The sequence below is a fragment of the Chrysemys picta genome, chromosome 5, assembly GCF_011386835.1.
Source record: "Chrysemys picta bellii isolate R12L10 chromosome 5, ASM1138683v2, whole genome shotgun sequence".
In the NCBI taxonomy this organism is placed as follows: domain Eukaryota; kingdom Metazoa; phylum Chordata; order Testudines; family Emydidae; genus Chrysemys; species Chrysemys picta.
In genome coordinates this window covers 117887962-117907602 of record NC_088795.1, presented here as the reverse complement: position 1 = coordinate 117907602, position 19641 = coordinate 117887962, and the positions used below count along the sequence as shown (strand labels likewise).

Sequence of the window (19641 nt, the reverse complement as noted above, 5' to 3'; positions counted from 1 at the left end):
TTCTCGTTGGTGTCGGTTTTTGAAGTTTTTGTTGTTGTTGAAGAATTGCCACTTTTAGGTCTGTATTCGAGTGTAAATTTCCCCATGCTAATTTCCCCCCTACTGTTATTCACACCTTCTTGTCAACTGTTTGAAATGGGCTGTCCTGTTTTTTTTTCTCCTGCTGATAATAGCTCACCTTAATTGATTTGTCTCATTAGAGTTGGTATGGTAGCCCCCATCTTTTCATGTTCTCTGTGTGTGTGTGTGTGTGTGTGTATGTGTATATATATGTGTGTATATATATATATATATTACACATTCCTACTGTATTTTCCACTCCATGCATCTGATGAAGTGGGTTTAGCCCATGAAAGCTTATGCCCAAATAAATTTGTTAGTCTCTAAAGTGCCACAAGTACTCCTCGTTCTTTTTTCATCAGAGGAGTGAAGTTCTGGAACAGCCTTCCAAGGGAAGCAGTGGGGGCAAAAAAACTAACTTGGGTCAAGACTGAGCTTGATAAGTTTATGGAGGGGATGGTATGATGAAAATGCCGACAATGGCATTAGCTGATCTGCGACTGCTAACAGCAACTATCTCCAATAGCCAGTGATGGGACACTAGATGGGGTAGGCTCTGAGTTACTGCAGATAATTCTTTCCCAGGTATCTGGCTGGTGAGTCTTTCCCACATGCTCAGGGTCTAACTAATCACCATATATGGGGTTGGGAAGGAATTTTCTCCCAGGTCACATTGGCAAAGACCCAGGGGGGGGAGAAGGGGGGGTTCGCCTTCCTCTGCAGCATAGCATACAGGACACTTGCAGGTTTAAACTAGTGTAAATTGTGTATTTTCTGTGACTTGAAGTCTTTAAACCATGATTTGAGGACTTCAGTAGCTCATCCAGAGGTTATGGGTCTATTACAGGAGTGAGTTGGTGAGGTTCTGTAGCCTGCGATGTGTAAGAGGTCAGACTACAGCAGTGGTTCCCAAACTGGGATTAGTGAACCCCTGAGGGTTCGTGAAATGTTACAGGGGGTTCTGGGGGGGGGGGGAAATTCCCTAATGGCGAACAGAGCTGTCCCTAGGGACCCCGGGCAGCACGGGGCCAGCAGCATGGAGCCCATGGACTTCCAAGAGTTAAGCAGATCAAAGCAAGCATATCTATCACACTGAGGAGATTTAAACTTCAAAACTCCTTATAAGAAATGGAAAGGGAGGTGAATATTTTTTGCTGTTTTTAAAATTAAATAGGCAGCTAGTATTGTTTTTAAAATTATTATGAAGAACAAATTTAAGCTTTGTTGTAACATGCATTGTTTGCCTGGACTGCTCAAGACCTGATTGCTTGTGTAGGAGGAACTCTTTGAGTTGGCTTCTTAAATACCTTCATGCTGTTTCACATCTGATACTCCTTGATGAAACCTAGGAGCCTTGTCTTATAACAGGCTTATTCAAAGTGATACAAGCTGTGAAAGTGAGATCTTGGAAGCATGTTGCCATTTTCATAATGTAATAAAAATACTGCAATGATAAATAATTAATAATAAATAGTGTGCAATAAGCATGTTGTAAAAACAAATTTTATCTTTCCAAGAGCACTGCTTTTATAATTTATACTCAGGTAAAGGAGAAAATCCCTGGAAATATTCATTTTTAGGAGGGGTTCGCAAGACTTGACATTTTAGTGAAAGGGATTCACAGGTTGTTAAAGTTTGGGAACCTCTGGACTAAATGATCACGATGGTCCATTCTGACCTTAAAGTCTTTTAGATTGTTATAGTAGAAACCAGCATTTTATATGCCTGTTTACTCTGTCTAGTGCTACAGTAGTCCTCTGCTTTTGGCCAGGGGTTATTTAATTGGGGATTCAGAGTTTGATCCATCTTCCACTGAAGTACATAAATAAAAAGTGGCTGAACACACTTGAGTGCATCCCCATTACACAATAATATGTTTCTTATTGTGGATGGTGCTTAATAACATGCAAGTGGAATCCAAATTTCTACTTCCTCTGGCTATTTTGTTTCTAATTCATATAATATACCAAATTGGATGGAGAGCCACAAAACCTTAGACTGTTGAATCATCTGATTCTCGTACTGAGTTACAACAAAAGGGTGTATATTTCTGCCAGTGACTGTCACTTTCCCCCCCTTCGAATTCCACAACTATCAAAGCTCACATCCTTGCCTCAGCTTTAAAGTGAACGTGAGCTATCAAACTATATTTTTTTGCTTATTCATTATTTATTTTAATGAGTTTGAAACCTGTATTGATGGTGATCAGTCGTTTACTCATTCATCCATGCATTATTCATTCATTCACTTCCAGACTTCATGCATGTATAATTCATTAAATCCTACATCTAAAAGTGAGCTTCCTGTGAAGAGAAGGAAACATTTAGTCCTATTGTGTTTATACTTCTATATCATAATTTTGCATAGCTTTTTACAGATGCACTATAAACCTCTTTGAAGACATTCCTTGCCCCAGAGAGACTCCTCAAACGTTACTGCTGTTGTACCATATGAAACAAATCATGCTTCAAGCATGTTTTTCTCATTTTGAAGATATTGCAAAAATAAAATGCATTCTGGTGGTTAGTATCCTGCACTTGTACATAAAAGTTGGAAGAAAACAATGGGCCAGATTCTCAACTTACATAAATTATCATAGCTCAATTACATCAGTGGACCTACAACTGTTCACACCAGCTGAGGAACTGGCCTAATATGCTTAATGGACAGCATAACAGAAGCAGTTAGCATGCTGGCTTAGGACTTGAGAGACCACAGTTCAGTTCCTTGCTCTGCAACAGGCTTCCTGTGTGACTTCAGCAAGTCACTTAGGGCCAGGCTTTTAAAGGTATGAATGTGCCTATCTGCTTCTTTAGGCACCTAAATACCTTTTAAAATCTGGCCCTTAATGTCTCTCTGCATCTCAGTTCTTGGTCTGTAACTGGACTTGAGAGTGTTCCCACTGACTTTAGTGGGGCCAAGATTTTACCTTTGGCCTCTTGTTTCAAACTGGGCATCCCAAAATTGAAGCACCCCAAATTATTAGTCATTTTGGAAATACCTTGTCATATTACAATACTGATGTCTGAAAAGTGGTAATATAGAAGCTACCGTCAACAGTATAGCACTTTGTCTAGCACGCTTTCCAAAGAAGACTTAGCCCATTGCAAGCCAATATGCTCAGGCTAAAGGTAGGCTACAATGTAATCAGAGGTGAGACTCTGATTCAGACAGGAGGGAAGTTACTAGGAGCTCCTCAAGGATTGGTCTTGGGGCCAGTCTTATTCAATATTTTTATTAATGACCTTGACACAAAAATTTGGAGTGTCCTTATGAAATTTGCTGATGACACTAAGGTGGGAGGCATCATCAATACAGATGGGGATAAAACATTATACAGGAAGTTCTGGGTGGCCCTGAAGACTGGAGTTGCAGAAATGGGATGAAGATCAATTGTACAAAGTGCAAGATCATGCACTTAGGATCTAACAGGAATAATTTCTGCTACAAGGGGGTCTCATCAGTTGGAAGCGATGGAGGAGAGAGACCTGGGTGTGTGAATCAATCACAGGATGACTATGAGCCACCAATGTAATGCAGCTGTGAAAAAGGCAAATGCAATCCTAGGATGTATGAGGCATTTCCATAGCAATAGAGAAGTATTTAATGTCATTGTACAAGACACTGGTAAGACCTCACTTGGAATACCATGGACAGTTCTGGTACCCATATTCAAGAAAGATTAATTTAAACTGGAACAGGTTCAGAAAAGAGCTACTAGGATGATCAGGGGAATGGAGGGCCTATCTTATGAGAGGATACTGGAAGAGCTTGGCTTGTTTAGCCTAGCAAAAAAGAAGACTGAGGTGAGATATGATTGCTCTCTATGCATACATTGGGGGGTAAATACCAGAGAGGGTGAAGATCTATTTAAGCTAAAAGACAATACTGGCACAAGAACAAACATATAAACGGGGCTTGAACAAATTCTGGCTGGATATTAGAAGGTTTCTATCCATCAGAAGGGTGAGGTTCTGGAACAGTCTCCCAATAGGAGTTGTAGGGGCAAATAATGTAATTAGTTTTAAGAGAGAACTGGACATGTTTCTGAGTGTAATTGTATGATGGGGTTATTTGTGATGGTAGGGGGCAGGGCTCGACAGCCCTGGGGCTCACTTCTGGTTTATAATCTTGTTCCTGAAGCTCATGCTTCAGAGATTCAGCCAGCCACCACCAGGGGTCAGGAAGGGAATCTCCCTCCCCTCCCCATCTCCATGTATTCTGAGAGGATTTCTTTTATCTCCTTCCTCTGAAGTATCAGAGAAGGCCACAGCTGGAGATGGGACATTGTGGGGTAAGTCAGGACCTCTGAGGTGGCACAGAACATTCTCTTTCTCAGACACTTGGCTGGCTGGTTCTTGCTCACAAGCTTGGAGTCTTAACTGATCGCCATATGTAGGGTATGGTTTTGTGGGTTTTTTTTGCCTTCTTCTTCAGCATAGGGATGCGGGTCACTTGCCAGGATTATCTGGGTGTACGTCACATGATTCTTTCCCTGCCATTGCAGGGGCCTCGGCCTCTGGTGCATCTTAGTCTTTCTTATACTCTGCCTGTGGCACATAATATTCTAGTTTCCTGTGAGTTGTAATACTCTGGTTTCATTTCAGTTGGGTTAGAGTGCAGGTGCTAGGTGGTGCTGTACAGGAGGTCAGACTAGGGCCTGGTCTACACTACAAAGTTAGGTTAACATAAGAACATCAGAATGGCCACAGTGGGTCACACCAAAGGTCTATCTAGCCCAAGATCCTGTCTTCCAACAGTGGCCAATGCCAGGTGCCCCAGAGGGAATGAACAGAACAGGTAATCACCACGTGATCCATCCCCTGTTTCCCATTCTCCGCTTCTGGCAAACAGAGGCTAAGGACAACATCCCTGCCCATCCTGGCTAATAGCCTTTGATTGACCTATCCTCCATGAATTTATCTAGTTCTTTTTTGAACCCTGTTATAGTTTTAACCTTCACAACATCCTCTAGCAAAGAGTTCCACAGCCATAAGCTGTGTTAGGTCGATTTAATAATGTATGTGTCTACACTGTCAAGTCCCTTCCGCCCACCTAAGTGGCCTGTAAAATCGACTTCTGTATTCCACCTCCACGAGAGGTGTTGTGCTTGATTCGACATCCATGGGTCAACATGGGGATAGTTTAGACACTGCATTGTGTAATTCGAATGAATTGGCCTCCAGAAGGTGTCCCACAGTGCTCCACTGTAACCGCTCTGGAGAGCACTTTCAACTCCACTGCACGTCAGTCAGGTATACAGGAAACAGCTGCTCCCCTGTTAAAGCCCCAGGAACTTTTGTATTTTCATTTCCTGTTTGATCAGCGTGGAGAGCTCATCAGCACAGCTGCAGGACATGGAGACTCAAAGCCGCAAATGCACTCCAGCATGGAGTACATAAGAGGTGCTGGATCTTGTTGCTGTGTGGAGAGAAGAGTCTGTGCAGGCAGAGCTCCAATCTAGTGGTCCTTTCTGGCCTTAAACTCCATCACTGCAGCATATGTAGACACACCTGAATTAGCTTTGATCTAGCTAGCATGGGTATGGATAGCAGTGAAGCTGTGGCAGCACAGGCTAACTGCTCAAGTACATACCCAACCCATGCTGCCGCGGCTTATCTGTTCTTGTTATTAGAGCTAATTACATCAGAGCTCTCTACGTGTGCTGTAACCACATTTCTGATTGCAGTGTAGACATATGCTAAGAAAACGTTCAATTTTTTGCTTCGGTATTGAAGTAAGGCACAGTCCTGCCACCTGGCCTTTCTTATACAGCTAGTTCATAAGTAAGAGTATCTTGAAATAACATTCTGACTTTTGAAAGGAAGTTCACTTTGACATGATAAAAAAAAATTCTGATTCATGTTGGAATTGGCTGTCTTGTATAATCTAAATCAAAATCCTGATTTGCATGATGTTCTGTGGAAGTTTTTATCTTTATTTGATTTCCAATCAGGGCCGCTGGAAAGCAGTATACATCTCTGAATGCTCATGAACTGCTGAATTGTGAGGATATGAAAGAAATGGTGAAGTTATTAGCATTTCAATGGAAAGCGTTGAACAAAGGGCCTCAATTCCATTTTAACAGATTTCTTACCTTTCTGCAAAGAATATACAGACTTGTCTGTAGTTTGAGTCCTCCCTTGTACAAACTGAAACATAAAAATGAGAAACAGGTATGTCTGGGCCCAGACTGAGATACTTGGGCTGTTCTCCAGATAATAGAGGCAGCTCAGATTTGTCCAGAGGACTCCAAGGTTTGCCCACACCCCTTCCACCTTCACTCCCATTTTCTACCACTGGCTATTCAAAAACAACAGTAGTTCAGCAATCCTGCTTTATCCTTTAGCATCCTGGCTCTGCAAGATAATATTGGGGGTAGCAGTGAGCATTATTCTTCCTTCTCACTCGCCCCTCCTGCCCCCAATCCTTCATGTATGAGATGAAAAATTGGGGGGGATTGTTGCCTGAATGAATGAGAGCAGCTGTTGAGCTACTTCCCTTCTCTGCTATGGCAGAGACAGTCAAACAGATCAGCAGAAAAAAAAGCCCATGTAGTGCATGCACCATGTGTAAGGAGACTGCAGGAGCCACAACAGGAGGGCTCTGCCACTATTGTTCCCAGCCTGCAGACCTTTGCTCTGCCAGGAGGAAAATGCTGAGAATATGGACTTACTTGTTGGGCCTCCCACACCAGTGAATGTGCTCTGCAAGGGCAAGTCTTGCTTTTAGCCCATAGGACTCAGTAAACTGCACTATCCTCACTGGTCAAGGCCTCTCCGAAGTAAGTCTAAAAACTTCCCCCAACATCCTGGTCCAGTCTGCTTCTAGAGGGGAAAGGCCCAGGTCCCATCCGGGATTCTTTAGGGTATGTCTACACTGCGATAAAAAACTGCGGCGTGGAGTCTGAGTCTGGGTCAGCTGACTCGGGCTTGCAGGGCTTGGGCTTCGGGGCTGAAAACTGCAGTGTATATGTAGGACCCACCCCCTGCAGGGTCTGAGAGCCCAGCTCTGGCTCGAGTCCAAATATCTACACTTCAATTTTATAGCCCAGTAAACCCAAGTCAACTCACTTGGGTCAGTCAGGCTGTGTCACTGATCTTTTACTGCAGTGTAAACATACCCTAAGTGAACAGTGGAGACATTTAACATCATTTTGGACTCTGCTTCTTCACAAGAGGAGTATTAGGGTCTCTAAGGCCTGGTCTACACTACGACTTTAATTCGGATTTATCAGCGTTAATTCGAATTTACCCTGCAACCGTCCACACAACAACGCTATTTATTTCGAAATAAAGGGCCCTTTAAATCGATTTCTGTACTCCACCCCGACGAGCGGAGTAGCGCCAAAATCGATTTTAACATTTCGAATTAGGGATAGTGTGGCCGCAATTCGATGGTATTGGCCTCCGGGAGCTATCCCACAGTGCATCATTGTGACCACTCTGGACAGCAATCTAAACTCGGATGCACTGGCCAGGTAGACAGGAAAAGCCCCGCGAACATTTGAATTTCATTTCCTGTTTGCCCAGCGTGGAGAGCACAGGTGACCACAGATAGCTCATCAGCACAGGTAACCATGCAGGCCGATAATCGAAAAAGAGCACCAGCATGGACCGTACGGGAGGTACTGGATCTGATCGCTATATGGGGAGAGGATTCAGTGCTTGCAGAACTTCGTTCTAAAAGACGAAATGCCAAAACTTTTGAAAAAATCTCCAAGGGCATGATGGAGAGAGGCCACAATAGGGACTCAGATCAGTGCCGCGTGAAAGTCAAGGAGCTCAGACAAGCCTATCAAAAAACAAAGGAGGCAAACGGTCGCTCTGGGTCAGAGCCGCGGACATGCCGCTTCTACGCCGAGCTGCATGCAATTCTAGGGGGGGCCGCCACCACTACCCCACCTGTGATCGTGGATTCCGGGTCGGGGATAGTCTCATCAGCTACATCTGAGGATTCTGCCGATGGGGGAGAGGAGGAGGAGGAGGAGGAGCTTGCAGAGAGCACACAGCACTCCGTTCTCCCCAACAGCCAGGATCTTTTTCTCAGCCTGACTGAAGTACCCTCCCAACCCTCCCAAGCCAGTATCCATGACCATGACCCCATGGAAGGGACCTCAGGTGAGTTTACCTTTTAAAATATAAAACTTGTTTTAAAAGCAAACGGTTTTTAATGATTACTTTGCCCTGAGGACTTGGGATGCATTCACGGTCAGTTCAGCTACTGGAAAAGTCTGTTAACGTGTCTGGGGATGGAGCGGAAATCCTCCAGGGACATCTCCATGAAGCTCTCCTGGAGGTACTCCAAAAGCCTTGCCACAAGGTTTCTGGGCAGTGCATCCTTATTCCGTCCTCCATGGTAGGACACTTGACCACGCCATGCTTGCAGCAAGTAATCTGGTATCATTGCCTGACAAAGCCTGGCAGCATATGGTCCCGGTGTTTGCTGGCATTCAAGCAACATCCGTTCTTTATCTTGTTATGTAATCCTCAGGAGAGTGATATCACTCATGGTAACCTGGTTGAAATACGGGAACTTAATTAAGGGGACAGAGGTGGCCGTTCCTACTGGGCTGTTTGCCTGTGGCTGAAAATAAATCCTTCCCTGCAGTTAGCCAAGCGCAGATGGGAAATTGGCCCTGAGCTTTTCGCGTTTGGCTAGCAGGGATCTTCCCTGTTACCAGCCACGCGGTGGGGGGAGGGGTACCGTGATCATCGCAGAGAATTTATGGCGGGAGGGGGGGGGGGTTAGTTTGTTTTCTGCTGCTGCTGAATGTTAACAGAAAAACCGCAGCACTCTACGGGCTTTGCTTGGTATGTGGGAAAGGAGGGTGCAGAAGCCGTAAGACAATGGCTTACCATGGCCGCATGCAAGCCGAATTCTGTTGCCCGGACCTGTGATCTCTAGCAGCAAAGCCACAGGCACTCAGTATTAAGAGGCAAAATGCGACCTTGCACAGAAATCACATGTGCTATGTAATGTGAATAGTGTTGGTCACCGTGAAAGTGTATAAGCATTGTTCTGCAAAATGTATCTTTTTAAACAATTCTCTCTTTTTTCCCCTCCCTACAGCAGCTGCAAATTCCTCAAGCCTCCCTCCTCCATCCCGAAGGCTATCACAGATAAGGCGTCGTAAAAAGAAGACGCGAGACGAGATGTTTGCAGAAATTATGGAATCCAGCCGCAGTGACAGAGCTCATCTGAATGAGTGGAAGGAAACGGTTTCAAAGTATAGGAAAGAAGCCAGTGAACGTGAGGACAGGAGGGACCAACGTGAGGACATGAGGGACCAACGTGAGGAGAGGAGAGACGCTCGAGATGAGAGGTGGCGGCAGGAAGATCAGAGGAGGCAGGATGCAACGCTGGGGCTGCTGCGTGAGCAAACAGACATGCTCCGGCGTCTTGTGGAGCTTCAGGAACGGCTGCAGGAAAACAGACTGCCGCTACAGCCCCTGTACCCCCCTCCCCCCTCCCCATGTTCCATATCCTCCTCACCCAGAGGTGTAAGAATGCGGGGGGGGGGGGGGAGGCTCCGTACACCTTCCCATTCCACCCCAGTGGACAGCCCAAGCAAAAGGCTGTCATTTTTTTAACCTTTTTTTAGTGGCCTTTTCCTTCCCACCGATCCTCCTCCCAAATCCCACCCGGGTTCCCTCCCTCTTTTTCTAATCTATTAATAAAGAATAAATGATTTTTAAATGATAGTGACTTTATTTGGTTTGAAAGCAAGCTGGGGGAAGGGGGAGGGTGGGTTCCTTACAGAAAATGAGTCAATAAAGGGGGCAGGTTTTCATGAAGGAGAAACAAACAGATATTTCACACTGTAGCCTGGCCAGTCATGAAACTGGTTTTCAAAGCTTCTCTGATGCACAGTGCTTCCTGGTGTGCTCTTCTAATTGCCCTGGTGTCTGGCTGCGCGTAATCAGCAGCCAGGCAATTTGCCTCAGCCTCCCACCCCGCCATAAAGGTCTCCCCCTTACTTTCACAGAGATTGTGGAGCACGCAGCAAGCAGAAATAACAATGGGGAGATTTCTTTGGCTGAGGTCAGAGCGAGTCAATAATGAACGCCAGCGACCTTTTAAACGGCCAAATGCACATTCTACCACCATTCTGCATTTGCTCAGCCTGTAGTTGAACAGCTCCTGACTCCTGTCCAGGCTGCCTGTGTATGGCTTCATGAGCCATGGCATTAAGGGGTAGGCTGGGTCCCCAAGAATAACTATTGGCATTTCAACATCCCCAACGGTTATTTTCTGGTCCAGAAAGTAAGTCCCTTGCTGCAGCCCTTTAAACAGAGTAGTGTTCCTGAAGACGCGAGCGTCATGAACCCTTCCCGCCCAGCCCGCGTTGATGTTGGTGAAACGTCCCTTGTGATCCACAAGTGCTTGCAGCACCATTGAAAAGTACCCCTTGCGGTTTATGTACTCGGTGGCTTGGTGCTCTGGTGCCAAGATATGGATATGGGTTCCATCTATCGCCCCACCACAGTTAGGGAATCCCATTGCAGCAAAGCCATCCACTATGGCCTGCACATTTCCCAGAGTCACTAACTTTCGTAGCAGCACCTGAGTGATTGCTTTGGCTACTTGCATCACAGCAGCCCCCACAGTAGATTTGCCCACTCCAAATTGATTCCCGACTGACGGGTAGCTGTCTGGCGTTGCAAGCTTCCACAGGGCTATCGTCACGCGCTTCTCAACTGTGAGGGCTGCTCTCATCTTGGTATTCTGGCGTTTCAGGGCAGGGGACAGCAAGTCACAAAGTTCCATGAAAGTGCCCTTACACATGCGAAAGTTCCGCAGCCACTGGGAATCACCCCACACCTGCAACACAATGCGGTCCCACCAGTCTGTGCTTGTTTCCCTTGCCTTGAATCGGCGTTCCATGGATAGAACCTGCCCCATTAACAACATGATCTCCAAAGCACCGGGGCCCGTGGTTTCACAGAATTCTGTGTCCGTGTCCATGTCCATGTCCATGTCCCCATCATGCTTGTCGCTGCGCTGCCGCCGCCGCTGTCTCCTCGCCTCGTTTTTCTGGTCCTGGCTCAGCATAAACTCCACGAGAACGCGCGAGGTGTTTACAATGTTCATGACTGCTGTCTTGAGCTCAGTGGGCTCCATGCTTGCCGTGGTATGGAGTCTGCAGTGTTCACCCAGGAAAAAAGGCGCGAAATGGTTGTCTGCCGTCCGTTGCTTTCATGCAGGGAGGGAGGGAGGGAGAAGGTGAGGCTGTACCCAAAACCACCTGCGACGATGTTTTTTGTCCCATCAGGCACTGGGATCTCAACCCAGAATTCCAATGGGCGCGGGAGACTGCAGGAACTATGGGATAGCTATGGGATAGCTACCCACAGTGCAACGCTGCAGAAATCGACGCTAGCCCCGGTACTTGGACGCACACCACCGAATTAATGTGCTTAGTGTGGCCGCATACATTTCGACTTTATACAACCTGTTTTCCAAATTCGAATTATATAAATTCGGATTAATCCCGTAGTGTAGACATACCCAAAGGGACATTTCCTCTGCCAGTACTGAGACTTACTGTGGTTATGGTTTGTTTCTTTAAGTGTTCCAGTATTATAAAGAAGTGTTTGTGCAGATTGGCAATTTCCCCCACGTGTTGATCCGTCTGCAGCATTCTAAACATCTGACACACTCCAGCTGCCCCTTTGCAAAACTGTCTGATCTTCTTGAGATGCATACAGGTACAGAGAAAGTATTGACTGCACAGTTGGAAAAAGATTATCATGAAACAACTCTTCTTTATTCCTGTCACGGAAAAATGTGGTAAACTGAATATAGGGCATAAGCAAAGGCAAAACAGTACCAACTCCACGCATTTAAAAACCATTTGCTGGGCCCCAAAATCATGCAATTTTAAAAAATAATAAATGTTGCATTCTTTTTGTTTTCCTTCTGGCAAATTTTTCAAGCTTTTCTCCACAACCATGGGGATTTAAAATTGTATTATTTTAATGAAAACTGAGATTCCTATGTAATCACTGGATTCCAGGAGCTGGAAAAAACATCAACAATCACAAGATTCACAATGAAACCATGGGAATTGACAACACTGTATCACCACAGCCAGTCAGTTTATTACAAAGTAAACTTCCCTGATAGCCTAGAACCAGAGTTTATATGTGGTTCCATGTGACCATCAAAATTGAGGCCCTCATAAATTCCACAATACTGTGAAATTATGAAAGCAGCATTTACATTAAGCCTTCTTTTCATTTCAGGGCCGCTAGCCAAGGGCTGCAGAATCTACAGGTTCTGTGGGGAGGGAAGGGACAATTTCATATTTTCCAGATATTTTCCCCATGTTTGCTTTGTTTTATTGTTTAAGAAAGAGATTTATATTGAATAACAATATGGTTAAGATACATTTTCTGTCTGTTAAGGCAGAATCATGCTAGTAATATCTAGAATGTACCTTTTGCATGCACCTTGCCTCTTTAGTAGGGCTTTGTACCACAGGCGCCGACTTTCCAAAGTGCTGGGGTGTGGGGTGCTCCACCCCTGGCTCTGCCCCAGGCCCTGCCCCCACTCCACCCCTTCCCCCAAGGCCCCACCCCTACCCTGCCTCTTCCTGCCCAGTTCTGCCCCCTCCCCTGAGTGCGCCACGTCCTCGCTCCTCCCCCCTCCCGCCCAGAGCCTCCTGCATGCCATGAAACAGCTGATTGTGGCGGGCAGGAGGCATGGGGAGGGAGGGAGAGGTGCTGATCTGTGGGGCCTGTCGGCGGGTGGGCAGGAGGTGCTGTGTGGGGGTGAGCTGATAAGGGGGTTGCAGGTGGGTACTCAGCACTCACCATTTTTTCTCTGTGGGTGCTCCAGCCCCGGAGCACCCACAGAGTCAGCGCCTATGCTTTGTACTGCTAGGCTTAGTTGATGATGGTCAGAAGAATTTTCTGCAGATAACTTTCTTCCTCTGGTGTTCAAGGGCATCTCATATAATTCAATGGAAATTTTAGATAATGTCACATGAGTCCTCTTGAATAAGATTTGGTTGCAAATCACATTTTGAATTTAGCTTTATATATTGGATAACAAAATTTGAATGATATGCAATCCCCTCTCGACAGCAGTCTTGTCAGTAATAATGCCAGAGAAAAATTCATGTGCATCACATTACCTGTGTGTCATTTTAGGGCTCTGAAAAATCTTGTGACAGTCTGCTAAATTACTCTTAAAAGGTAATGAATGGGGTTAATATATTATTTCATATAATTCTGAGTAACATAAATAGACAGGTGATATGGTTATGAAGTTTGAGATATTGTCTCTGGGATATAGAGCCAGATCCTCAGCTGGTGTAAACTGTAATTGTCATTGACTTCAGTCTAGGCTTCAGGCTATTCCAGTGTACTCCAATTGAGGACCAGGCCCATAGACTCCTTCACATGTTAACACACAATTCCCATTACCATTAACAGGAGTGGTGGGCTCACCAAAAGGAGACAATCCAACAAAATGGCTTATTGGAGAGAAGGAAGGATTTATATTAATTTGAAACACCTTGGAATTAATTAGCTAACTTTAAACACAACTCCTTTGATATATAATAACTTTAATATTTTATAACCCGAAACTTTTATGATGCCTTACATCTGAGAATCTCAGAGCACTTCAAAAGCAAAAATTATGTCGTTGGATGATGATAGTGATGGTGGTGGTGATGATGATAAAAAACCCATTGGATTAGGGAAGTATTAATTAAATCCTTGGATTATAATAATAATTAACTCATTGGATTAGGAATGTATTATTTCTGTTTTACGGATAGGTGAACATGCATAGAGAGATTAAGGCCCAAATATTCAAGTGTCTGCTAATTTGAAATGCCTCAAGTTTTGGGTTCCTGACTTGATACCAAGCTCCTGATTTTGGAGGTTTTGAACAGTCACAGCTCCCACGGACTTCAATTGATTTTTTTGGCAGCTATGAAAATCAAGGCCTGCATATCTAATGTTGTGCATCTGAAAACCTAGGCACCAAAAGTTGGTGGACAATTTTGAAAATTTGGGCCCTTGTGAATTGCTCTAAACGATAAAGGAACACGGTGTGCCAAAAATTGGTCTACAATTCAGATCTCTTGATTCCCTCTGCTTTAACCACAAGATCACTGTCTCTCACACAATATCCAGAATTACTAGTAAACTTGGGTATTTTCTGAACATCCAGAAAATATATAGTGTAAGATGAAAAAAACCTCCTCTGACATACTTTTATCTACTAGGCATTGGATCTTTTTTTCCTATTATCTGTACTGTGACATGCACAGAGATTTTTCAGTCTCAAGTAAAGCAGAAATAGGAGAGAAGTAACCATCTGAGCACTGAATCCAAGTCAAGGTAACTGAACGATCCCATCCCACATGGTGTTGCAAAGAAGCAGACATCGACTGATGCAGGCATGGGGAAGAACATAAATACATTCAAGTTTCCAGATGTGGCTACAGTGAGGTACCATAATCACTGGTGGCAATAAATTCATCCAAAACATATTAAAGTTTTTGAAATGTCTCCTATGAGTCTCCCATTCTGCAATAGATATTAGTTTTTATTATTTGTACTGCATTAGCACTGGGAGGCCAGGGTTGTGTTAAACTAAAACACAGTCCCTTCCCAAGAAAGCCTGTAGTTTAAATTTAAGACAAGAGACAGCCATGGATGGGACAAAAAGACAGGGAAAGCACAGGGGACTGTCCTACACAGTAATAGAAACAGTAAAAATGTCAAGGTTCTGCGATAGTAATGCACTTAAAAATGTTGTCACTTACTTTAGATAATAATACTTCAGCATATGCAGTATTTTCGCCAAGTATAGTGAATTGTGGGGCTTCCATGAAATTCCGAGGCAATATTATCTAAGGCACACTTATGTATATGACCACTGTAGCTAAGAAATCTGAGTTTTGTTTTAAAGAAAACAAATATTTTAAATAAAATTAATAGTTTTATGTGTTGAGTAATGTACAAGAAATGACTGTTCTTTTTCTCTCTCCTCCTCTTCCCCCCACCCCGGATAATTTCCTTGCGTATTATGTCAATCATGTGGCAGCCAAATAATTATATATTTTTAAAAACCCTAAAAATGCTTATCAGGTTTTTGTTAATCTTATTACATTTGGTGTTTCATTATTTTCCAGGTCCATAATGAGTTGCTGCTTGAAAAGGAGCATCAGTTGCATTCTCGGGAGAATAAACTTGGAGAGTCCATTGCTGCTTTACAGTTCCAAAAGACTGATAAGAAGTCCAAAACATTGGAGATTTACACCGCTATCATAAGTGTACAAGCTTTGCTTCTGGAAGAATTGAGCACATCAAAAATACTATCAGAATCAGAGTGTACCCACATTTTAGAGGCACATAATCCTGTAAGTAACAAAGTGCTGAGAAGGGTAAACTCTTCATGGGCCAGATCATCAGCTGGTGTAGCTTCATTGACTTCAATCAAACTAGGTTGATTTATACTAGCTGAAAATTTAACCCATTATTTCTATAGTTTTGGCAGGGTGTGTGTGTGCATTTATATGAAAGCTTTATGTGAAAGAAATACAGATAGAAAGTTACAGTACTGTTTAAACAGAAGATAAGTTAACAGGTAACTAACTAATATTTCATTATCTTGATCAAACAGTAAAGGGCAGGGGAGTAAATCTGAGCGAAGACTAGTAAATAATTTTCATGACCAACTTCCAAAATTTGTCACATTTATGATAGTGAGAGCTATGTGATAAATTGCCCGATCATGTGTAAGCTCGAGTTATTGTGCACCCAGAGTATTGTGCACCCAGAGATTGGATCCAATCTCTCTCTCTCTCTCTCTCTCGTTGTGCATGTGCACACAGTTTAAATAACAAAATCTTCAGAAAAAGCTTTTGCTTCCTTTTTGTCAATTTTTTACAGATTTGGCAGTTTCAGAATCCTGTTGGGTATTTTTAGTTCTATGCTATATAGTCATAGGGAAGTGTGTGTGTGTGTGTTTGTCTCCCATTTGTGACTATCAAAGTGGGAATTGGCAGAGCACTGAAGTAGAACAAACAGAATGGATTTTTAAAAGTTAAACCTTTTTGCTAGAGGGCATCATTAGACAGATATCACTGTGAAAACTCCTACTTAAAATTTAATACTGTCCTCTCTGGAGAGCCTTTCTTAAAGTGACAATATGTTAGTTTAAATATGCTCTTCTGAGTTTGTTTAATGAAACATTGTATTAAACCTGTAATAGCTATTTACAGTGACAAGAGAAATAAGATCAAGGCTGATAAAGCATTAAAAGTAATTTCATTTTGGTTTAGTGCCTGTTTTGAAATCTTAGCTGTGATGCCTACAAAAAAACTTGACAACAGTTAGGCCGCTGTTGTGTTGAGACCACTGCCTGTCATGCTGACCAATGATATTTCATTGTTTCTTGTACTTCTCCGTCCATCTGTCTGTGTCCCTCTGTCTCTTATGTTATACTTATTTTGTAAACTCTTTGGTTTACAAAATAAGTATAAGGCCTCCTTTTTGTTCTGTGTTTGTACAACACCTAGCACAATGGGGTGCTTGTCCTTGACTGGGACTCCTAGGTACTGCAAAAATACAAACAATACAATAATTACAACAGTGCAACGGTATGCTGAGACACTACCAGGTTGCTAATACACAAAGGGTTAACTCCAGCACTTGCACAGGTGTTCAGAGGAAGGGGTATAAATAGGGCTGCTGGAGATAGAAGAGAGAGAGAGAGTATGTAGGGTTTCTTATCCAGGCTGTGAGGGCTGGGTTGAGCCCTAGATTGGGGAAGTTTTTGTTTGTTATTATTCGTGCTTATGCTACCTGTTTCACTTGGTTTATATAGACCAGAGGTGGCCAACCTGAGCCTGAGAAGGAACCAGAATTTACCAATGTACATTGCCAAAGAGCCACAGTAATACATCAGCAGCTCCCCATCAGCTCCCTCCCCTCCCCGCTCCCAGTGCCTCCTGCCCACCGATCCGCGCCTCCCCCTCTCTCCCCGCACCTCCCTATCAGCTGTTTCATGGCGTGCAGCAGGCTCGGGGAGAAGGGGGGAAGAGGAGTGAGGGCACTGCAGGCTCAGGGGAGGGGGCGGGAAGGGGTTGAATGGGGACAGGGCCTGTGGCAGAGTCAGGGGTTGAGCAGTGAGCACCCCCCAGCACATTGGAAAGTTGGCACCTGTAGCTCCAGCCCTGGAGTCGGTGCCTATACAAGGAGCTGCATATTAACTTCTGAAGAGCCGCATGTGTCTCCGGAGCCACAGGTTGGCCACCCCTGATATAGACTCTCTCCTGCTGAATAAACTTCCCTGCCTGTTGCTACATTTTTTACAGTCTTAGAAACCTGTTAATTAAAAACCACTAACACCACATCAGATGATAGCTCGTAACTCTATTGATGTAACCATTCAGTAGAACAAATTAATGGTTAACTGTATGTTAACTTCATTAATCTCTCTACAAATAACATGTTTTTATTTCTGGCACTAGCAGTTAGTCTGCATTTATTGTTATTTTTGTTATGGACGTGCATAGGGCCCCATTGTATTAAGTGCTGAACATAGATACGGTAACCAGACATCCTGTTTTTAAAGGGACAGTCCTTTATTTAAGTCCTCCTGCAGATGTCCCGACTTTTTCTTAAAAACAGGCAAAATGTCCCATATTTTCTGTCCTCTGGTATTGGCAGTTCCTGCTGCTGGCCGGATCCCTGCTCACCAGCCTCCTGCCCACCAGTGGTGAGTGTGTGTGTGTGTGGGGAGGAGGCGAGGTGTCCAGTAGCCAACAATGGGAGTGGGTGTGCAAGGCTGGTGTCGGGGGGAAGATGCAGTGCACAGGGCCGGCTGTTCCCCCCTGCTGGTCTGCCAGTGCAGCCCCCACTGTGTGCCGGCTCTTGGCCAGCAGGGCCTCGCCCCCCATCCCATTTCTGGCTGGCATTGGTCGTGCACTGCAGCGGCTGGTGAGTGCGGCAGGCACAAGGCGGCTGCCGATCACGTCGCCCCTGCTGCCCACCCATCAGCCCTTTACATGTTTCCCCTCTCGCTGTCCTCTCTCTGCTTTGCCCCTTCGCCACCCCCGCAGCCCGGCTGCTCCTCTATATCCCCCCCTCCCCCCAACGGAGTATGTCCCACTAGCAGCGCTGTGCAGAGAGCCAGCCCCTGGTCAGAGCGCTCAGCTCACCAGCAGTCTGGTTGGCAGGCTCCTTCCTTCCCCCACTGCCTCTGGCTGGGCCAGCACCCTGGGAAAGCCCAAGATCCTCCAGCCCCAGGCGCTGGCCAGGAGGAGCCAAGCCCTGCATGTGCCAAAGCCCCGCACAGCGCTGACACGGGGAAGCCTCTCCGCTCCTCAGCTAAGCTCTGGAATGGCGGGGGGGAGGGCAGGAAGCGATTTCCAGCCTGTTCACACCCCGAACCTGCAGGCTTCACAGTAGCCCTCGGGGCAGAGGTTTAGCACCCTCTTCACACACACACACATGCCCCGCCCTGGGTCCTGCCCCCCAGTGAGCGCGAGACTACTCTGTCCCCTAGGCACTCTCTCCTGCTGAGTCACTTCTGTGGCAGGGTTCGCTGAAGCCCCTGCAGTCAGGTTCCTTGGGCCCTGATGCACAATGCATCCTTAGGGCTTAACCCCTTCCTGCCCATGCAGGAGGCAGCTGGGTTACATCGGTGGCCAGCAGCAGCCTGGAGGTGTTAGCTGCCTTTCGACACTGTGCGGGCAGGAAGAGACAAGCTGCTTCCAACCACACAGAGGGGAGGGTGAAGGAGAAGAGATGAGCTCTGCAAAGACACGGCCAGGTCATCCCTTCCCCACCTCCTCCCACCCTGAGTCTGGAAGCAGCTCCTGTCCCTTCCCTCCCACACAGGGCCGAAAGGCTGCTGCTGGCCACATTCTGGTGTGAACCCTGGCAGAACCCTGGGGATGGGAGGCATGTGATCCTGTGTGTCTCCCCATGTGCTGCCTTGGGAAGATGTGGTGCCATGTACCAGGAGAGATGGGTCCATCCCAGAGGCCCAGCCAGGCATGGAGGGAGGGTCGGTTGGTCACCCCTATGTAAGAGAGTGGTGTACGGGAATGTGTGTATGTCACCTCTCCCCGTGTGAACCCTAAAGCCTTAAAGATAAGGTAAATAAAAAGAATCCAACTATGCAGTATGTTTTTAACGGGCTTACTCAACTTGATGTTAATTTGAATATTTGTACTGCATAGTTCTGATTAAGTGCCGTTCAACTCGCTTGAGTGGCCTGTAGCCCACGAAAGCTTATGCTCAAATAAGTTTGTTAGTCTCTAAGGTGCCACAATTACTCCTCGTTCTTTTTGCGGATACAGACTAACACAGTTGCTACTCTGAAACCAGTAATTTTACCAGGTGTCAGGTATCTTCTCTACTTTACAGATGGTTAATAGGGGCACAGAGATCTTAAGTGACTTGGCCATGGTCAGAAAGGAAGTCTGTGGCAGAACTAGGAACTGAACCCCATCTCCTTAGTCCTAGTCTAATTGCTTAACCACACAGCTATCCTGTCTATCATATTAATTATGCAGTTAAGACAAGGATTTTTAAAATGACACTA

The 19641-nt window shown here is 45.2% G+C and overlaps 1 protein-coding gene across 11 annotated transcripts in view; it reads left to right on the top strand.

The window, feature by feature from the left end:
- Positions 1-19641, top strand: part of EVC2 (EvC ciliary complex subunit 2) — a 166657-nt gene that overhangs the window by 122678 nt on the left and 24338 nt on the right. For all 11 annotated transcript variants that reach the window (XR_010601916.1, XM_065598187.1, XM_065598186.1 and 8 more), the window contains one exon: positions 15218-15445. Coding sequence is in view for 10 of the 11 variants with exons in the window: in XM_065598187.1 (XP_065454259.1) it covers positions 15218-15445 (228 nt within the window). In the remaining variant the exon portion in view is untranslated. The remainder of the gene's footprint in view (positions 1-15217; positions 15446-19641) is intronic.